Source organism: Chanodichthys erythropterus, chromosome 24 (assembly GCF_024489055.1).
Source record: "Chanodichthys erythropterus isolate Z2021 chromosome 24, ASM2448905v1, whole genome shotgun sequence".
Classification (NCBI taxonomy): domain Eukaryota; kingdom Metazoa; phylum Chordata; class Actinopteri; order Cypriniformes; family Xenocyprididae; genus Chanodichthys; species Chanodichthys erythropterus.
In genome coordinates, this window is record NC_090244.1 from 15,625,328 (window position 1) to 15,639,918 (window position 14,591).

At 37.5% G+C, this 14,591-nt stretch overlaps 1 protein-coding gene across 2 annotated transcripts; it reads right to left on the reverse strand.

Moving 5' to 3' along the window:
* Positions 1-177: 177 nt before the first annotated feature.
* edc3 (enhancer of mRNA decapping 3 homolog (S. cerevisiae)) lies at positions 178-13,408 on the reverse strand. 2 transcript variants are annotated; one of them, XM_067379508.1, is made up of 7 exons: positions 13,293-13,408; positions 12,880-13,052; positions 12,340-12,629; positions 10,053-10,397; positions 9,828-9,981; positions 9,529-9,746; positions 178-2,989 (listed from the first exon to the last, which is right to left on the reverse strand). In XM_067379508.1, the coding sequence occupies exons 2-7, from the start codon at positions 13,041-13,043 to the stop codon at positions 2,655-2,657; spliced, it is 1,506 nt and encodes a 501-aa protein (XP_067235609.1). In that variant the 5' UTR covers positions 13,044-13,052; positions 13,293-13,408; the 3' UTR covers positions 178-2,654. The 2 variants fall into 2 exon arrangements, with proteins under 2 accessions (XP_067235609.1, XP_067235610.1); XM_067379509.1 differs by lacking the exon at positions 178-2,989 and adding an exon at positions 6,875-7,184.
* Positions 13,409-14,591: the final 1,183 nt, after the last annotated feature.

Here is a 14,591-nt window from a genome sequence, read left to right on the forward strand (position 1 = left end):
TTCCGTGCTAGGATTCGTGCGTTCGGAGACTGGAGCGACAGCTCGTGATTTTTAAGAGAATGACATGTAATATTTAAAAATTAAAAATAAACATAAGTAGGTTGGTGGTATTGTAATATTTATGGTATTTGGTAAAGAGATTAAAATAATTGCAAAGAGAGCCACTGCGCGTTATTTCCATTCTCTTTATTTATTCAGTCCTTACAATTCAAGGTTGACAATATTAAGCATGTAAGGTTTCCAGTGATATCAGAATTATGCTGAACAGATGTGTCACTAATTCACAATTAATGGTAATGATGCTGTTGTCTAAACCAGTTTGTTGCTTTGTACAACAGGTGCAGAGATAAATGATAAAATTACGCAACGCCAACAACCTTTATCTCATGCTTTTGTAAAGAAAAAGACAAGAATGGAAAAAAAGAATGGAAAGTAACTTTCAACTTTTGATAATGAACAAAACCTCTCGGAACCTTCAGAAACGTATTCGACGATGACACAAATGAGCATCACCAGATAACAAAACGTCTTCACTTTTTTTTTTTTTTTTAATTGCTCAACATAGTTTGGTCATAGTTTTTTAGAAGCAAACTCCTACAGAGGAATGATTTAAACTGCATTTTAACATACATCTAAGCACATGTAGTGCTTAGGTATCAAATAATAATAAATTGAATATTACAATTGGCCTCTGCAGCAGATTTTTTTTGCAAACTTAAGTTTTCAAAAAAAAAAAAAAAAAAAAAAAGTACAGCAGTAATATTTTTAATCTCAAGTAACAAGTCATAAAGACCAGCAAATGAATTTAGCAACACTTAGTGCTGGATTTGCTTGGTAACTGCTGTATAATAATTAGATATACATGTTCTCCTATCTGTATTCATCTACTATAAGATGGACCTGTGTTCTCACAACATGGACAGTGCAATCTCATTAACTAACTTATTAATGCTTTCAATAATTGCCTTTTTTCATTCAGTCTTTAAGCTAATTTCAAGCTCTTCAACAGTCGCACCAGTGACCTTACAGATGCAAACATCAACAGAAAAAGCTCAAAGAAAGCCCAAATTCACATTTAATTTTTTCCCAGGACTGAGAATAGCTGATGTGTAAGGTCTGTTGGTTTCTAGTTTATCTAAACACTTATGACAAGCAAAATGAGACATCTGTGCTGGTCAATTTTAGTGAAGTCACCCCTAGATTGTACATAGCTTAACCAAAAAAAAAAAAGACAAGAAGTGAATAATGACCATTAAGCCTAAACCATGAATGTGGCTTATGAACAGAAAACAGATAAAAACAGTCATTCAGCAGAAGAAAACAATGCGGGAGAAGGAAGAAACAAAATATAAAGCTTTAAAAAAAGAAGTCTTATGAAAGCAGTACATTATGACTGGTGTCAGCTGTGAAAGTTCATTATTGTCGCATATGGATCCTGAATAGTAAGTGCCTCTTATTTTACTTTGAAGGCATATGATAATCTGCAGGTGCAAACAAAAATTTCTTTGTCTTTTATCAGTGCTTTTGAAAAACTCACCATTCATTACCCAAAAGTACCGAGTGAGCAGCACACACTGACTTTTTGCTCTGTAATGGGTTTGTGCGCACAATAATACAACCTATAATAAAATCACAAATCGATTGCAGCAAGCAGGTTTATTGCAACGCATGGAGCATCTCTCTTAATAAAAGACCCTTGTTTGATGTAACCAAACAAGCAATGCCGACTCCATCTGAAACCCTTTTAAAGCAGGATCTAATGAGCTGCTTATTACTTTAAGCACTAAGAACGGAAACAAAAAGGAAATGAGGTAAAGCACAGCAATGAATATTAGCGTGAGAAAATTGGTGGCATTGGCCAATGACTGTTTAAAATGATCAGCAATGGCCCAATGGCAACCAGTATCACAAACAGTTTTAGTACACTTACCTTACCATTCAAGTGTGCAACATTTTATCACTGATAAGAATCCAGTAAATCTGACATATTTACAGCATACTGGGTTTGGTCAACAAAGCAAATAACGCTTTGACATTTTTGCAAGCAATAAACTGCCTCAATTTCAGTGCCTATAACACTGACTTTGATCAATCTGGCACGAATAGAAAAAAAAAAAGGGCGGAAAAAGGCAAAACCCTCATCTAATGCATGTTTTTTTTATACGAGTCGGTCAAAATCAGAACATCTGACTATAAACTAAAAGCAAATTATTCTATTTGAGAGGCTGAAAGTAACAAAATAAGATTCAAACATGCCATAAGACCAATTAAGTAGTATTAAGTGTGAGCCAGTTTTTATGTTTTTGTGGAATACCTGCATAATTTATTAATTGGTTATGAATGTTGTTTCATCTAAAAAATATCAGCCTTGCATATTAAAGCAGCTGTGTGGAAGATTATTGTAAGAATGGTGAGTATACTGATATTGGTTCCACTTTTAACATCAGGTTTGTCATAAGAGCTGGTATCGTTTTCCATCACTTCCCTTTGATGGGAATCATCACAGAAGTAGAGAAGAATTTGAGAAAAAAAAAAAAAAAAAGAAAAAAAAGACTGAGAAGTTCCAGTTCTGCTGCAACATTCAAACCGACGTCCGTTCATTCATAAAATCTTTAAGGCAGGTTCAGTGAGCCTTGACCGTGAAGGTCAACGGCTTATTCGGAGTGCAGCGGGATGACGAATTTACATCCGAAGGGGGAGTGGTATTTGATCCCCACTTCTTGGAATACCTGTCGGGGAATGCCGATGTCACATAGGTAGACTCGGCCGGCGCCCTCGGACAGAGGCAGCGGGAGGCCCAGGGAAAGTGACCATTTGGCTTCCACAGCATGCGCCTGTCCACTTACTGGAGGGTCGATGCTCAGGACGGGGGCTCGGTTCTGGTTGGCCCAGTCGGCGGCGGCCTTGTACCAGGGTTGGTCCCTCAAGAATCCGTTTTCATGCGAGTCCAGGCAGTTTATGACCAGGTCGACTGGCGTCTCGGGCAAGTCTGAGGGCGAAACGACATTTTGTTTGAGATGAGTGGATGATTAGACTAAGGGTTAATGGTGTAGTTTAACTTATAACACATTTTAAAGTAATTTCTAATTCACATCTTCATTGACTTTCATTGGTGTTCTGGTTATTATGTAAGGAGGGTGGGTGGATGCAAAGTAAATGTGTTCTTGCAATTCAGAGTGGAAGTTTCCGAGACTTCCAAGCCCATCTAAACAAAGCATTCAGGTGGGTGTATTAGGAACGTATGAGATACAGAAACCATGCTAAAGGTTTCATGCACCAAATGTGTTGATGGAAACAGATCTTTGAGTAAAAAAACCCACCTGGATTACACCTGGTGATCCAATCATAAGTACTTAGATCTGGTATGAATAAGGGTGAATAAGAATAAGATTTTGCCCAATGTTGCTCTTTAATGTTGTTCATATTCTTTCATATGATTAGGGATGCACAATATTAAAAGTCTGGATAATTACCATTTTGAAGGATTAGTTCACTTTAAAATGAAAATTACCTCAAGCTTTACTCACCCTCAAGCCATCCTAGGTGTATATGATTTTTTTTATTCTTTCTGATGAACACAATCGGAGTTATATTAATAAATATCTTGATGTATCCAAATTTTATAATGTCAGTGAATGGGAAACAACAAGTATGAAGCTCAAGAAAGTGTATCCATCCATTATAAACGTACTCCACACAGCTCCGGGGGTTAATAAAGGCCTTCTGAAGCAAAGTGATGTGTTTGTGTAAGAAAACCATCCATATTTAACAAGTTATAAAGTAAAATATCTAGCTTCCACCAGATTGCCTTTCGTAAGACCTCCGTTCATCTTCAGAACACAGTTTAAGATATTCTAGATTTAGTCCGAGAGCTTTCTGTCCCTCCATTGAAAATGTATGTACGGTATACTGTCCATGTCCAGAAAGGTAATAAAAAACATCATCAAAGTAGTCCATGTGACATCAGTGGGTTAGTTAGGTAAGTTTTTGAAGCATCGAAAATACATTTTGGTCCAAAAATAACAAAAACTACGACTTTATTCAGCATTGTATTCTCTTCCAGAATTCTTTCCACTGAATTGATTCCATTGAATTGATTCCATTGAATCCTTTCATCTGTTGGCGTTGGTAATGCACTTTTACGTCATTGTTTTTGGTGATTAGGACAGCCGCGGCATGCACACTTACGCACCATTTAAAAAAATATAGCAATACCAAAATACAAACAATGTAGAATAGCTTGAATACAGCATGCGTCTCCCTCAGACTGTTAAACGAAGCTCGGGCGCACCGGATAACACGTCAGCAGCGTCTTACATCAGCAGCGTCACTGCGGAGTCGTGAACCACACTCCGGAGCAGAAGGGGGCGGTAATGCACCAATAAGCTGGATGCCAACCGCCGTAAAACAGGAAAGAAGAAGAAGAAGCGGAGTCGTGAACACGGATTGACAACAGACCCGGAAGAGAATACAATGCTGAATAAAGTCGTAGATTTTGTTATTTTTGGACCAAAATGTATTTTCAATGCTTCAAAATGTTGCGGATGTCCTAATCGCCAAAAACAACCAAGGCGACGTAAAAATGCATTACCAACGCTGACAGATGAAAGGATTCAATTGAGTCAATTCAATGGAATCAATTCAATGGAATCAATTCAATGGAATCAATTCAATGGAATCAATTCAATGGAATCAATTCAATGGAATCAATTCAATGGAATCAATTCAATGGAAAGGATTCTGGAAGAGAATACAATGCTGAATAAAGTCGTAGTTTTTGTTATTTTAACCAAAATGTATTTTCGATGCTTCAACAAATTCTAACTAACCCACTGATGTCACATGGACTACTTTGATGATGTTTTTTATTACCTTTCTGGACATGGACAGTCTACCGTACAAACACTTTCAATGGAGGGACAGAAAGCTCTCGGACTAAATCTAAAATATCTTAAACTGTGTTCTGAAGATGAACGGAGGTCTTACAGGTTTGGAACGACATGAGGGTGAGTCATTAATTTTGGGTGAACTAACCCTTTAAGAAGAAAGTGTAACGCCTCTTGCAGTTCAAAGCGTATACGCTATGTCCTACGCCTTCCGCATTCAACTTATGAATTCTTTGTAAGTTGAATACAGAAGGCAGTCTGGCGGAAGCTAGATATTTTACTTCATAACTTGTTAAATATGGATTTTTTTTTTTTACACAAATGCATCGCTTCACTTCAGAAGGCCTTGATCAATCTGGCCCCGGAGCCGTGTAGAGTACGTTTACGATGGATGGATACACTTTCTTCAGCTTTATACTCTTCATACTCATACTTCTACATTGGTTCCGTTCACTGCCATTATAAAGTTTGGAACGTGTCAGGATATTTATTAATATTTCTCTGATTGTGTTCATCAGAAAGAAGAAAGTCATATACACCTAGGATGGCTTGAGGGTGAGTAAAGCTTGGGGTAATTTTCATTTTAAAGTAAACTAATGCTTTAAAAGGTGCAGTGTGTAAATTTTAGAGGCATCTGGCATTGAGGTTGCGAATTGCAACCAACGGCTCTGTCCACCGTTCACACCACACTTAGAGAAGCTACGATGGCCGACGCAGGACAAAGATATCGTTGTCTGAGACAGCAGAGAGTAGCCTGTGTGAAGCAATGAGGTTTCTTCTTACTTTCTAAGAAAAGAACGGTCTCTGCTTCTAATAAACCAGATGACTACTACGACTATGTGCGTATTCAACGTAGTGCCGATGCAAGCTGCCTCTTAAAACACCAACGAAGTAGAACAACAACATAATGACGAAACGCTTTCTGTAGAGCAGTTTGTCTGTTTAGGGCTACTGTAGAATCATGCCAGCGCAAAATGGCGACTCAACATCCTCGGAGTATGTAGATAGAAATGGCTGATTCTAAAGTGATAAAAACATAACGGTTCATTATGTAAGGTCTTTATACACAACTGAAAACATATATAGTTATGTATATCATATTGCATTTTTGTCAATAGATCCTCCTAAATATTACACACTGGACCTTTAAGCTGATTATTATTTTCATTGTATGGTTGATAACCGTTAAATAGACAATATTTAAATTCTCTGATACATACGATACTTTAATTTTTGTTGCTAGAGTAGGGATACCTGTATTTTCATTGCATTTGTAATTTTTTTTTAATATAATTATAATTATATATTTTTTTTTAATAATTTAAATACATATATTTAAATAATTTAAATATAGATGTTTCCTTCATTTATTTTTATGCTTAAATGGTTAGTTTACCCAAAAATGAAAATTCTGTCATTAATTACTCACCCTCATGTCGTTCCACACCTATAAGACCTTCATTCATCTTCAGAACACAAATTAAGATATTTTTTGATAAGATCCGGCTCAGTGAGGCCTCCATTGCCAGCAAGGTAATTAACACTTTCAAAGTCCATAAAGCTACTTAAGACATATTTACCCAGTTTCGAAACAAAAGATTCGTAAAGTTTCAAAGCTTCATGAAGCAGTGTTCTGAAATCGCCCATCATTATATTTTGTGGAATAAAGTCGTTATTTAGTTTTTTTGGCGAACAAAAAGTATTCTTGTCGCTTTATAATAATACGGTTGAACCACTGCAGTCACATGAACTGTTTTAAATATGTCTTTAGTAGCTTTCTGGGCATCTGAAAGTGATTTTCATGCTGTCAATGCAGACCTCACTGAACCATCAGATTTTATCAAAAACATCTTAATTTGTGTTCTGAAGATGAATGAAGGTCTTATGAGTGTGGAACGACATGAGGGTGAGTAATTAATGACAGAATTTTCAATTTTGGGTGAACTACGCAGTTTTGAGGTGTGTGCGGCTCATGCGCAATCCACGTGCAGCAGACACAGAAGGAAAAATGAAGCAAGCGTTTTATGTATTCTAAATGTATTGTCTTCAAGCCATGCAATGGATTAGGCTAGCATAATTAACTAAGGGTTCAAAAAACCCTTCAAACAAGTGATTTTACTGAACATAAGAACTACTTACTTGTGTAAACACCACAATTACAGTACATAGAATAAACAAGTCCTGGTTGACGAGTGATGATCTTCCAGCACTGTTTCAGCTGTGCGCTCCTATTCTATGGCGCATGGTAAATCAAGACCTGTCAATCTGAGCGATCAAACCAATCCAAGTGCGCTCCAGCTGTAAAACATTGTCCAACTGTCTAAACAGGGCTCAAAATTTACTTTTTTACTTGATAGCACTGATGCTCAGAACTTCAAAAAGTTAGGAGCACCAGCAAAAATTTAGGAGCACTCACCGAAAATGAAGGAGCATCACAACTACTATATTATATATATATATATATATATATATATATATATATATATATATATATATATATATATATATATATATATACACAAAAGGGTCGATTCTGATATTACCGGTTGCTGTTTTTTTTTTTTCTTTACGCAAATTTATTTGTTGTTCATTTGCTCTATAGCAAGCCAAACTGGTCTAAAAAAAATCAAAAAATATATAGCCATTTGAAATTCGAGGGACCGCTGCATTTTAATTATGATCCATACAAAGATGTAGAGACATGTAACATGAGTAGTTGTGTTTTTTTGTTGTTGTTTTCTATTTAAATTACAGTAAAAACAGAATGGTCTGACTTTAGATTTGTGAAATTATTCTACCTAAGACACACCTGCACAAAACAAAAACAGCAGACGGACTGAATGAAAATGCAAATTCACTCTCCGACAGTAGGTGGCGCTTATGGAACAGCAGCGGTTTCTTTGGGTACTGCTGTACACAAATCAGCGCTGCGTTTATAAATACTACTTTATATGGAGATGAGAGGAAAAGAAAATGGCATCGAAACTTTCCTGAAGACAATCAGTTCCCTTCACGGATACATTCATATAAACCCCACCCCCAATTCAATTCAATTAATCATGATTAGTTAGCTTGCTATGCCTGGTACAGTATTTGCTCCATTTTCTGTTAATGTCCTGTTTACAGATTTACATTTTCACACAAATGACATTTCGGGAAATGATTGCAATGCAGTTTGTGTGCAAGTTCGGAACAGAGATCGGCCAAAATAAAACTAAAAACCGTTTGCCGATCATGTATTTGGAGCAAAAACCATCCGGTTCCGATTTATGGCCTGTTGACCGGTGCATCTCTAGAAAAACGGGTCGCAACACAATAATTATTTGAACCCAAATATATTTTGAGGTTGCGCGGACTAAATTTCGAGAGCATATGTGACCAAAATGGTCGCAATTACGAACCTTGCTACACATCGTCCCTACCCGCTATACTAGGGCTGACTGATATATCGCATCAGATTGTCACACGCATTTCGTCAGTAAAGCCGGTTCCCTGATTACCGCTAAATCGCCATCACCTGCTTTCAAATGGAGCGGCATTTAATAGACAGAGCCGTAGTTCACTAGCCTGACTTCGTCATACTCATATTCTAGGCAGAATGTGAGTCTGATACTGCTCCATTGCACTTGAATTATGGGGCGTGTCTTAACCGAACCAGTAAAAAAACAACAACTCTGCACTCAATTGGATAGACCTACAACCAATCAGAGCAACGCAGTAAGTGACGTATGTTGAACTTGTACTTAAACTTTTGCCGAATCCCGTTGGAAGGACGGCAAACACATCTTTCCCATCGACAAATGCCTTGATTGCGGTTCTTTGTTCATCTTTTAAAATTAATGCGCTGTCGATTTCTTTTATTACAGACGTGAAAGCGGAATCTAAACATCTTACTTCTCCAGCTGCAGTCATCGTTGGTGAAAACCAATTCAACCCAAGCGCTCTTTGATGACGTGGGTGGTTACGTAACCGCAGATAGCCTGTCCATCATCGATTAAAGCCCGCCCTGGCAATTTGATTGGCTCGGCCTTCTGGGAGCCGAGCATAATTGCTCCACAATGGATCGAGTCCAGACCGAACTTCCCGTCCAAAAAATGTTGTGGGCGGGGTTCGGGCTGGCACCCAGGCTAGTAGTTCACTGATAAGCCACGCAATATCGCGTTCAATATCGACGGCGATTCATATCGATATTGAACGCGATATTGCGTAGCTTGTCAGTGAACTGCGGCTCTGTCTATTAAATGCCGCTCCATTTGAAAGCAGGTGATGGCGATTTAGCGGCAATCAGGGAACCGGCTTTACTGACGAAATGCGCGTGACAAAAGCATTCGATATATCGCCCAGCCCTAAGTGAAGCGATGCATTTATGTAAGAAAAACATCCATATTTAACAAGTTATGAAGTAAAATATCTAGCTTCCGCCAGATCACATTTGTGAGTAAAGCTTGGGGTAATTTTCATTTTAAAATAAACTAATCCTTTAAGTAACATAATAACTCAGTAGGTCCCCTGGTAAGGATTTAAGAGGTTAAGGTTAATGATTAATCAATTAACTGATTATGGGAATTTATGTAAATTGACATCCCTAATAAAAACCTATATATTATACCATGCATGATTATTCAATTATTAAGTGCCACACCTTTCACATTAGAAACCAGTTTGCCTCCCGTCTTCCCAAAGAGTGCAAGCTCACTGGTGATGGCCTCCAACATCTTGACGAAGTTTGGCAGGAAAAGGATGACCTCCACTTCATGGTTGGCCAAGTGCCGGCCACAGCTGATGCCCTGAGCGCCCTGGACATGTGGTCCACACAGCAGGGCCACTGTGGGCCGTTGATGCACATTCTTTGGAGTAAGTCTATGAGAAGAACCAGAGCAATGATAACCACACCCTCTGAAGATATTTCTGATTATGCAATTTCTGTTTAAGCCCACAAACCTGTTCGGGCCTCCAAGTAGCGTGAGGGCCATCTGACTCGCGCATACGCCCGTCATCTCAAGCCTGCGCTCCAGTGAGAGACCATGACTTTCTGCTGCAGCTAACAAACGCTTGTGCAACTCGAAAGAGATGCTGGGGACCACCAGCCCCGAGTCTGGGAGAAATATCATGAATTAAGATAAAGGAAGCTACATTTTTAAATAGTTCATGAGGTCAGATTCTTACCAGTGCTGTACTCTTTCGTTACGTTATATGGAACTGTGATCTGTCTGTAGACGACGGGTTTGGCCTCTAGGATGTTCTCATCATGCCGGTAACGTGATGGCGTTTGCTCTCCAGGCGTCCCTCGAGATCTTGCACCATTTCCTCGCCGTTCTGACGACTCGATCTGCGAGAATACTGCAGCCTTGTCGAACAGCGCCAGGTTCCCCTCAAAATCAAAGTCCTCATCGAGAACATCTTCCATGCCATCTCCAAAACATTCATCGTCTTTGTTCTTCATATGACCTCCATTCTTCAGGCCGTTCTTTTTCGGTGTGGCCTGATTTGGACCTCTGCAACTAGATGACCCTATAAAGAAAGAAGTTAAAGTGGGAATTAGTTACTTTCACATACATACACACATATGGGTCATTGTAGTATTAAAAATGAGATTGTGTTTTTATTAAATTAACACTGCTTTTGTCATTTTTTTACAAGATGGACAAAATTTTTCACCAAAAAACATCATTCGGTTAACTAAAATTTCGGTTTTACCGAATGACACTATTGGTTATACCAAATATTTTAGTACAAGTTTTTAAAATATTACAACATTTTCCATGTTTTATAGCGGTTGTACCGAATGACCTGATGTTTCGGGACATGCGTATGAGCGAGTGAAAACATGAATTTTTCAAATGGTTAAAAAAAGGATTTAGTTACTTTTCTTAATGACCATATGGTCCTTTGCAGGTGTCTGAATGATGTCACATCCTGTCACATGATACTGACCGCATGACTTGATCCAAAATGGTCCCTTTATATTGGTTACTCCGAATGACATCAATGAAATTCATTTTTCCGGACATTCTTTCTCATAACAAAGCAACGACTTCTACACATAATTTTAACTGTTTTGCACTATGTTGATATATGATGATATAAAATCATGTCAGAATAAGAAATATATACATTTATTACATTTTAAGATATTTTAATCACAAATTAAATGGCTGAATTGGCCTTTGGACGGTTAAACCAAATGACCTTTTGACACTTCAAAATCTTTAAAATACCTTTATATGTAGCAAAATATAATTAAAACCTTTTAGATTCTTTAAAAGAGATCTAGTTGTACTACATTACATACTTTGGATGTCATATCTTTGTTTTTTATTATTATTAAAAGGTGCCATCGAACGTTTTTTTTTTTTTTACAAGATGTAATATAAGTCTAAGGTGTCCCCTGAATGTGTCTGAAGTTTCAGCCCAAAATACCCCATAGTTTTTTTTTTTATTAATTTTTTTAACTGCCTATTTTGGGGCATCATTAAATATGAGCCGATTTATGCTGCGGCCCCTTTAAATCTCATGCTCTCCGCCCACGGAGCTCATGCTTGCCTTGAACAGCATAAACAAAGTTCACACAGCTAATATAACCCTCAAAATGGATCTTTACAAAGTGTTCGTCATGCATCATGTCTAATCGCGTAAGTATGGTATTTATTTGGATGTTTACATTTGATTCTGAATGAGTTTGATGGTGCTCCGTGGCTAAAGCTAACATTACACACTGTTGGAGAGATTTATAAAGAATGAAGTTGTGTTTATGCATTATACAGACTGCAAGTGTTTAATAATGAAAATAGCGACGGCTCTCTTGTCTCCGTGAATACAGTAAGAAACGATGGTAACTTTAACCACATTTAACAGTACATTAGCAACATGCTAACGAAACATTTAGAAATACAATTTACAAATATCACTAAAAATATCATGCTATCATGAATCATGTCAGTTATTATTGCTCCATCTGCCATTTTTCACTGTTGTTCTTGCTTTCTTACCTAGTCTGATGATTCAGCTTTGCACAGATCCAGACATTAATACTGGATTGTGTAATGGCTTGAACATGGGCTAGCATATGCAAATATTGGGGTCATACATATTAATGATCCCGACTGTTACGTAACAGTCGGTGTTATGTTGAGATTCGCCTGTTTTTTGGATGTCTTTTAAACAAATGAGATTTACATAGTATGTCATTTCCATGTACTGAACTCTTGTTATTCAACTATGCCGAGGTAAATTCAATTTTAAATTCGATGGCACCTTTAAGGACTTTGTGCAAAAATATATATTACACACAAAAGTTATTATTAAGGTTGCGGTTGGGGTAAAAAAAAAAAAACTGCACCTAACTATCACATTTTTTTTTTTTTTTTTTTTTAAATGTATTTATTTATTCCTGATTTTATATAGTTAAAATCTGAAAAATAAGTTTCAAAATCCAATGACACATGAGACTCACAAGAGTTGTGTCTTCGTCTAAAGCCTTTACTTTGGCCAGCCATGTCCATGTGACGTTCACCGTAACTCTTGGAGTAGTGTGGCACCGGAGACAGCCCTCCTTCCTGCAATTTGGGTTCAGTTTTATTAGGTACTGTCACAGGAGCGCTGTTGACTGGGGCGCCACCACCCTTGTCCTTGCGCCCGCCATGCGGCGTCAATGTGGAACTGGAGTCTGGACCATTCTGCTTTGGCGCTTCATTGAAGCTCTTGCGGATCTCAAGGATTTTGAGATCTTTAATGTCCATGGCACTGTGGATTAGAAAGGTGCACTTGTTTAATTGTGTTTGGTATACAAATTCTGATGATCCAGTATTAAATGTTCTATTAAGAATTAGATTTCAGAGTACATATGTGGACTTCAAAATACCACAAAAATGTAGAATATGTCCACTGAGACAAGGTTGTCTATCTTAAAAACATCTTTGAACATCATAAAGGATAAAAAACAGACACTACAATGTCAGACATAGGATTTTAGGATCCTCATTTTATTATTTACCTGAAAGTGACCTCAGGCACAGTGCACTTGACTCCATTGTGGAAGGGATGTCTGAGAGAGATGGTCTGGCTGGTCTGATCTACTGAAGATACTTCTCCTTGATACACTCCTAGAGTTGCTCCACAGTGAATTGAAACAAGACTGCCAACCCAGTCTGATGCCATTCTGACCACCTGAAATGAGATTAAAACATGTTATTCTTTATGAGTTTTATATTAAAACATAACTCATAAAAACGTATTTTTTGTGTGGGAATACATTAATATAAGGATTATTATGGAGGGATAAATCAAGTATCGAACGGTAGATGGGAAGATGCTAATGTTAGCCAGATAGATGTACAGGACGCAACGGCTTTATGAACTACATTTTTCGTCATCGGTTTTATAAAACTAGTAAAATGAGTTCATCACCTGTTGTCAAGTGTAAATCCTTGAAATAATACAGGTAACTATTATATCGTGATAGATTTTGCTGAACTCTTGTGAAGAACTCGACTGCGCGAACGGCTTCTTCTATGATGATTCACTGAGCGAGTATCAGTTTTGAATCTGCGTTTACTGCCACCCACTGGACAACCGCCAAAGTACATTGAGCTGCACTCAGCGCCATCAACGTAAAAATCTTAAATTAAAGGAATAGTTCACCCAAAAATGAAAATAACCCCATGATTTACTCACCCTCAAGCCATCCTAGGTGTATATGACTATCTTCTTTCAGACGAATATAATCAGAGATATATTAAATAATGTCCAGGCTAATCCATGCTTTATAATGGGAGTGGATGGTGGCCCAAATTCTAAAGACAGACAAAATGCACTCATCCATTATAAAAGAACTCCACACAGCTCCAGGGGGTTAATAAAGGCCTTCTGAAACGAAGTGATGCGTTTGTGTAAGAAAAATATCCATATTTTAAACTTTATAAACTGTAATCTCTAACGTCCGCTAGCTGTTGTACGCGCATTCACGACAGCAAAGGAAATCCACGTGAAGAAGCGAATTATTTGACCTATACTCTACATTTTGTTAGTGTTAAAATGCTGATTTCTTGTGAATGTCCGGGTTGCTTCAACAAAGCTAAAGTTCGGATGACTTACGTCTTACGTCATAAGCTGGGACGCCACTCTCTCATCAACGCGCGTATGACAGCTGGTGGAAGTTAGAGATTACAGTTTATACATTTTTAAATATGGATATTTTTCTTACACAAACGCATCGCTTCAGAAGGCCTTTATTAACCCCCCCAGAGCCGTGTGGAGTTCTTTTATAATGGATGAGTGCATTTTTTCTGTCTTTAGAATTTGGGCCACCATCCACTCCCATTATAAAGCATGGATTAGCCTGGACATTATTTAATATAACTCTGATTGTATTCGTCTGAAAGAAGAAAGTCATATACACCTAGGATGGCTTGAGGGTGAGTAAATCATGGGGTAATTTTCATTTTTGGGTGAACTATCCCTTTAAGCAATTATTAATGTTTATTCAAATCTATACTCTTGTTTTATAAATCATAAATATGAAATATTTTTTTATTATATTATTGCATTCTTTTATTGCTATATTATTTCATTATTAAATAATAGCATTTTATAGCCTAATTAATTGTGATTAAAGGTACAATATGTAATAATTTTGTCCTCTAGAGGTCGCTAGAAGCCTATTCAAAACAAAGGTGAGGTTTGATGATGCCAAGTTTTAGAGCAGAA

Excerpts from the sequence above, each read along its gene's own strand:
- edc3 (XM_067379508.1), bottom strand. The coding sequence starts at position 13,043 with ATGGCATCAGACTGGGTTGGCAGTCTTGTTTCAATTCACTGTGGAGCA. Across the intron at positions 9,982-10,052 it reads AACGAAAGAGTACAGCACTG|ACTCGGGGCTGGTGGTCCCC; the intron begins GTAAGAATCTGA and ends TATTTCTCCCAG. Across the intron at positions 2,990-9,528 it reads ACTGGTTTCTAATGTGAAAG|ACTTGCCCGAGACGCCAGTC; the intron begins GTGTGGCACTTA and ends TTTCGCCCTCAG.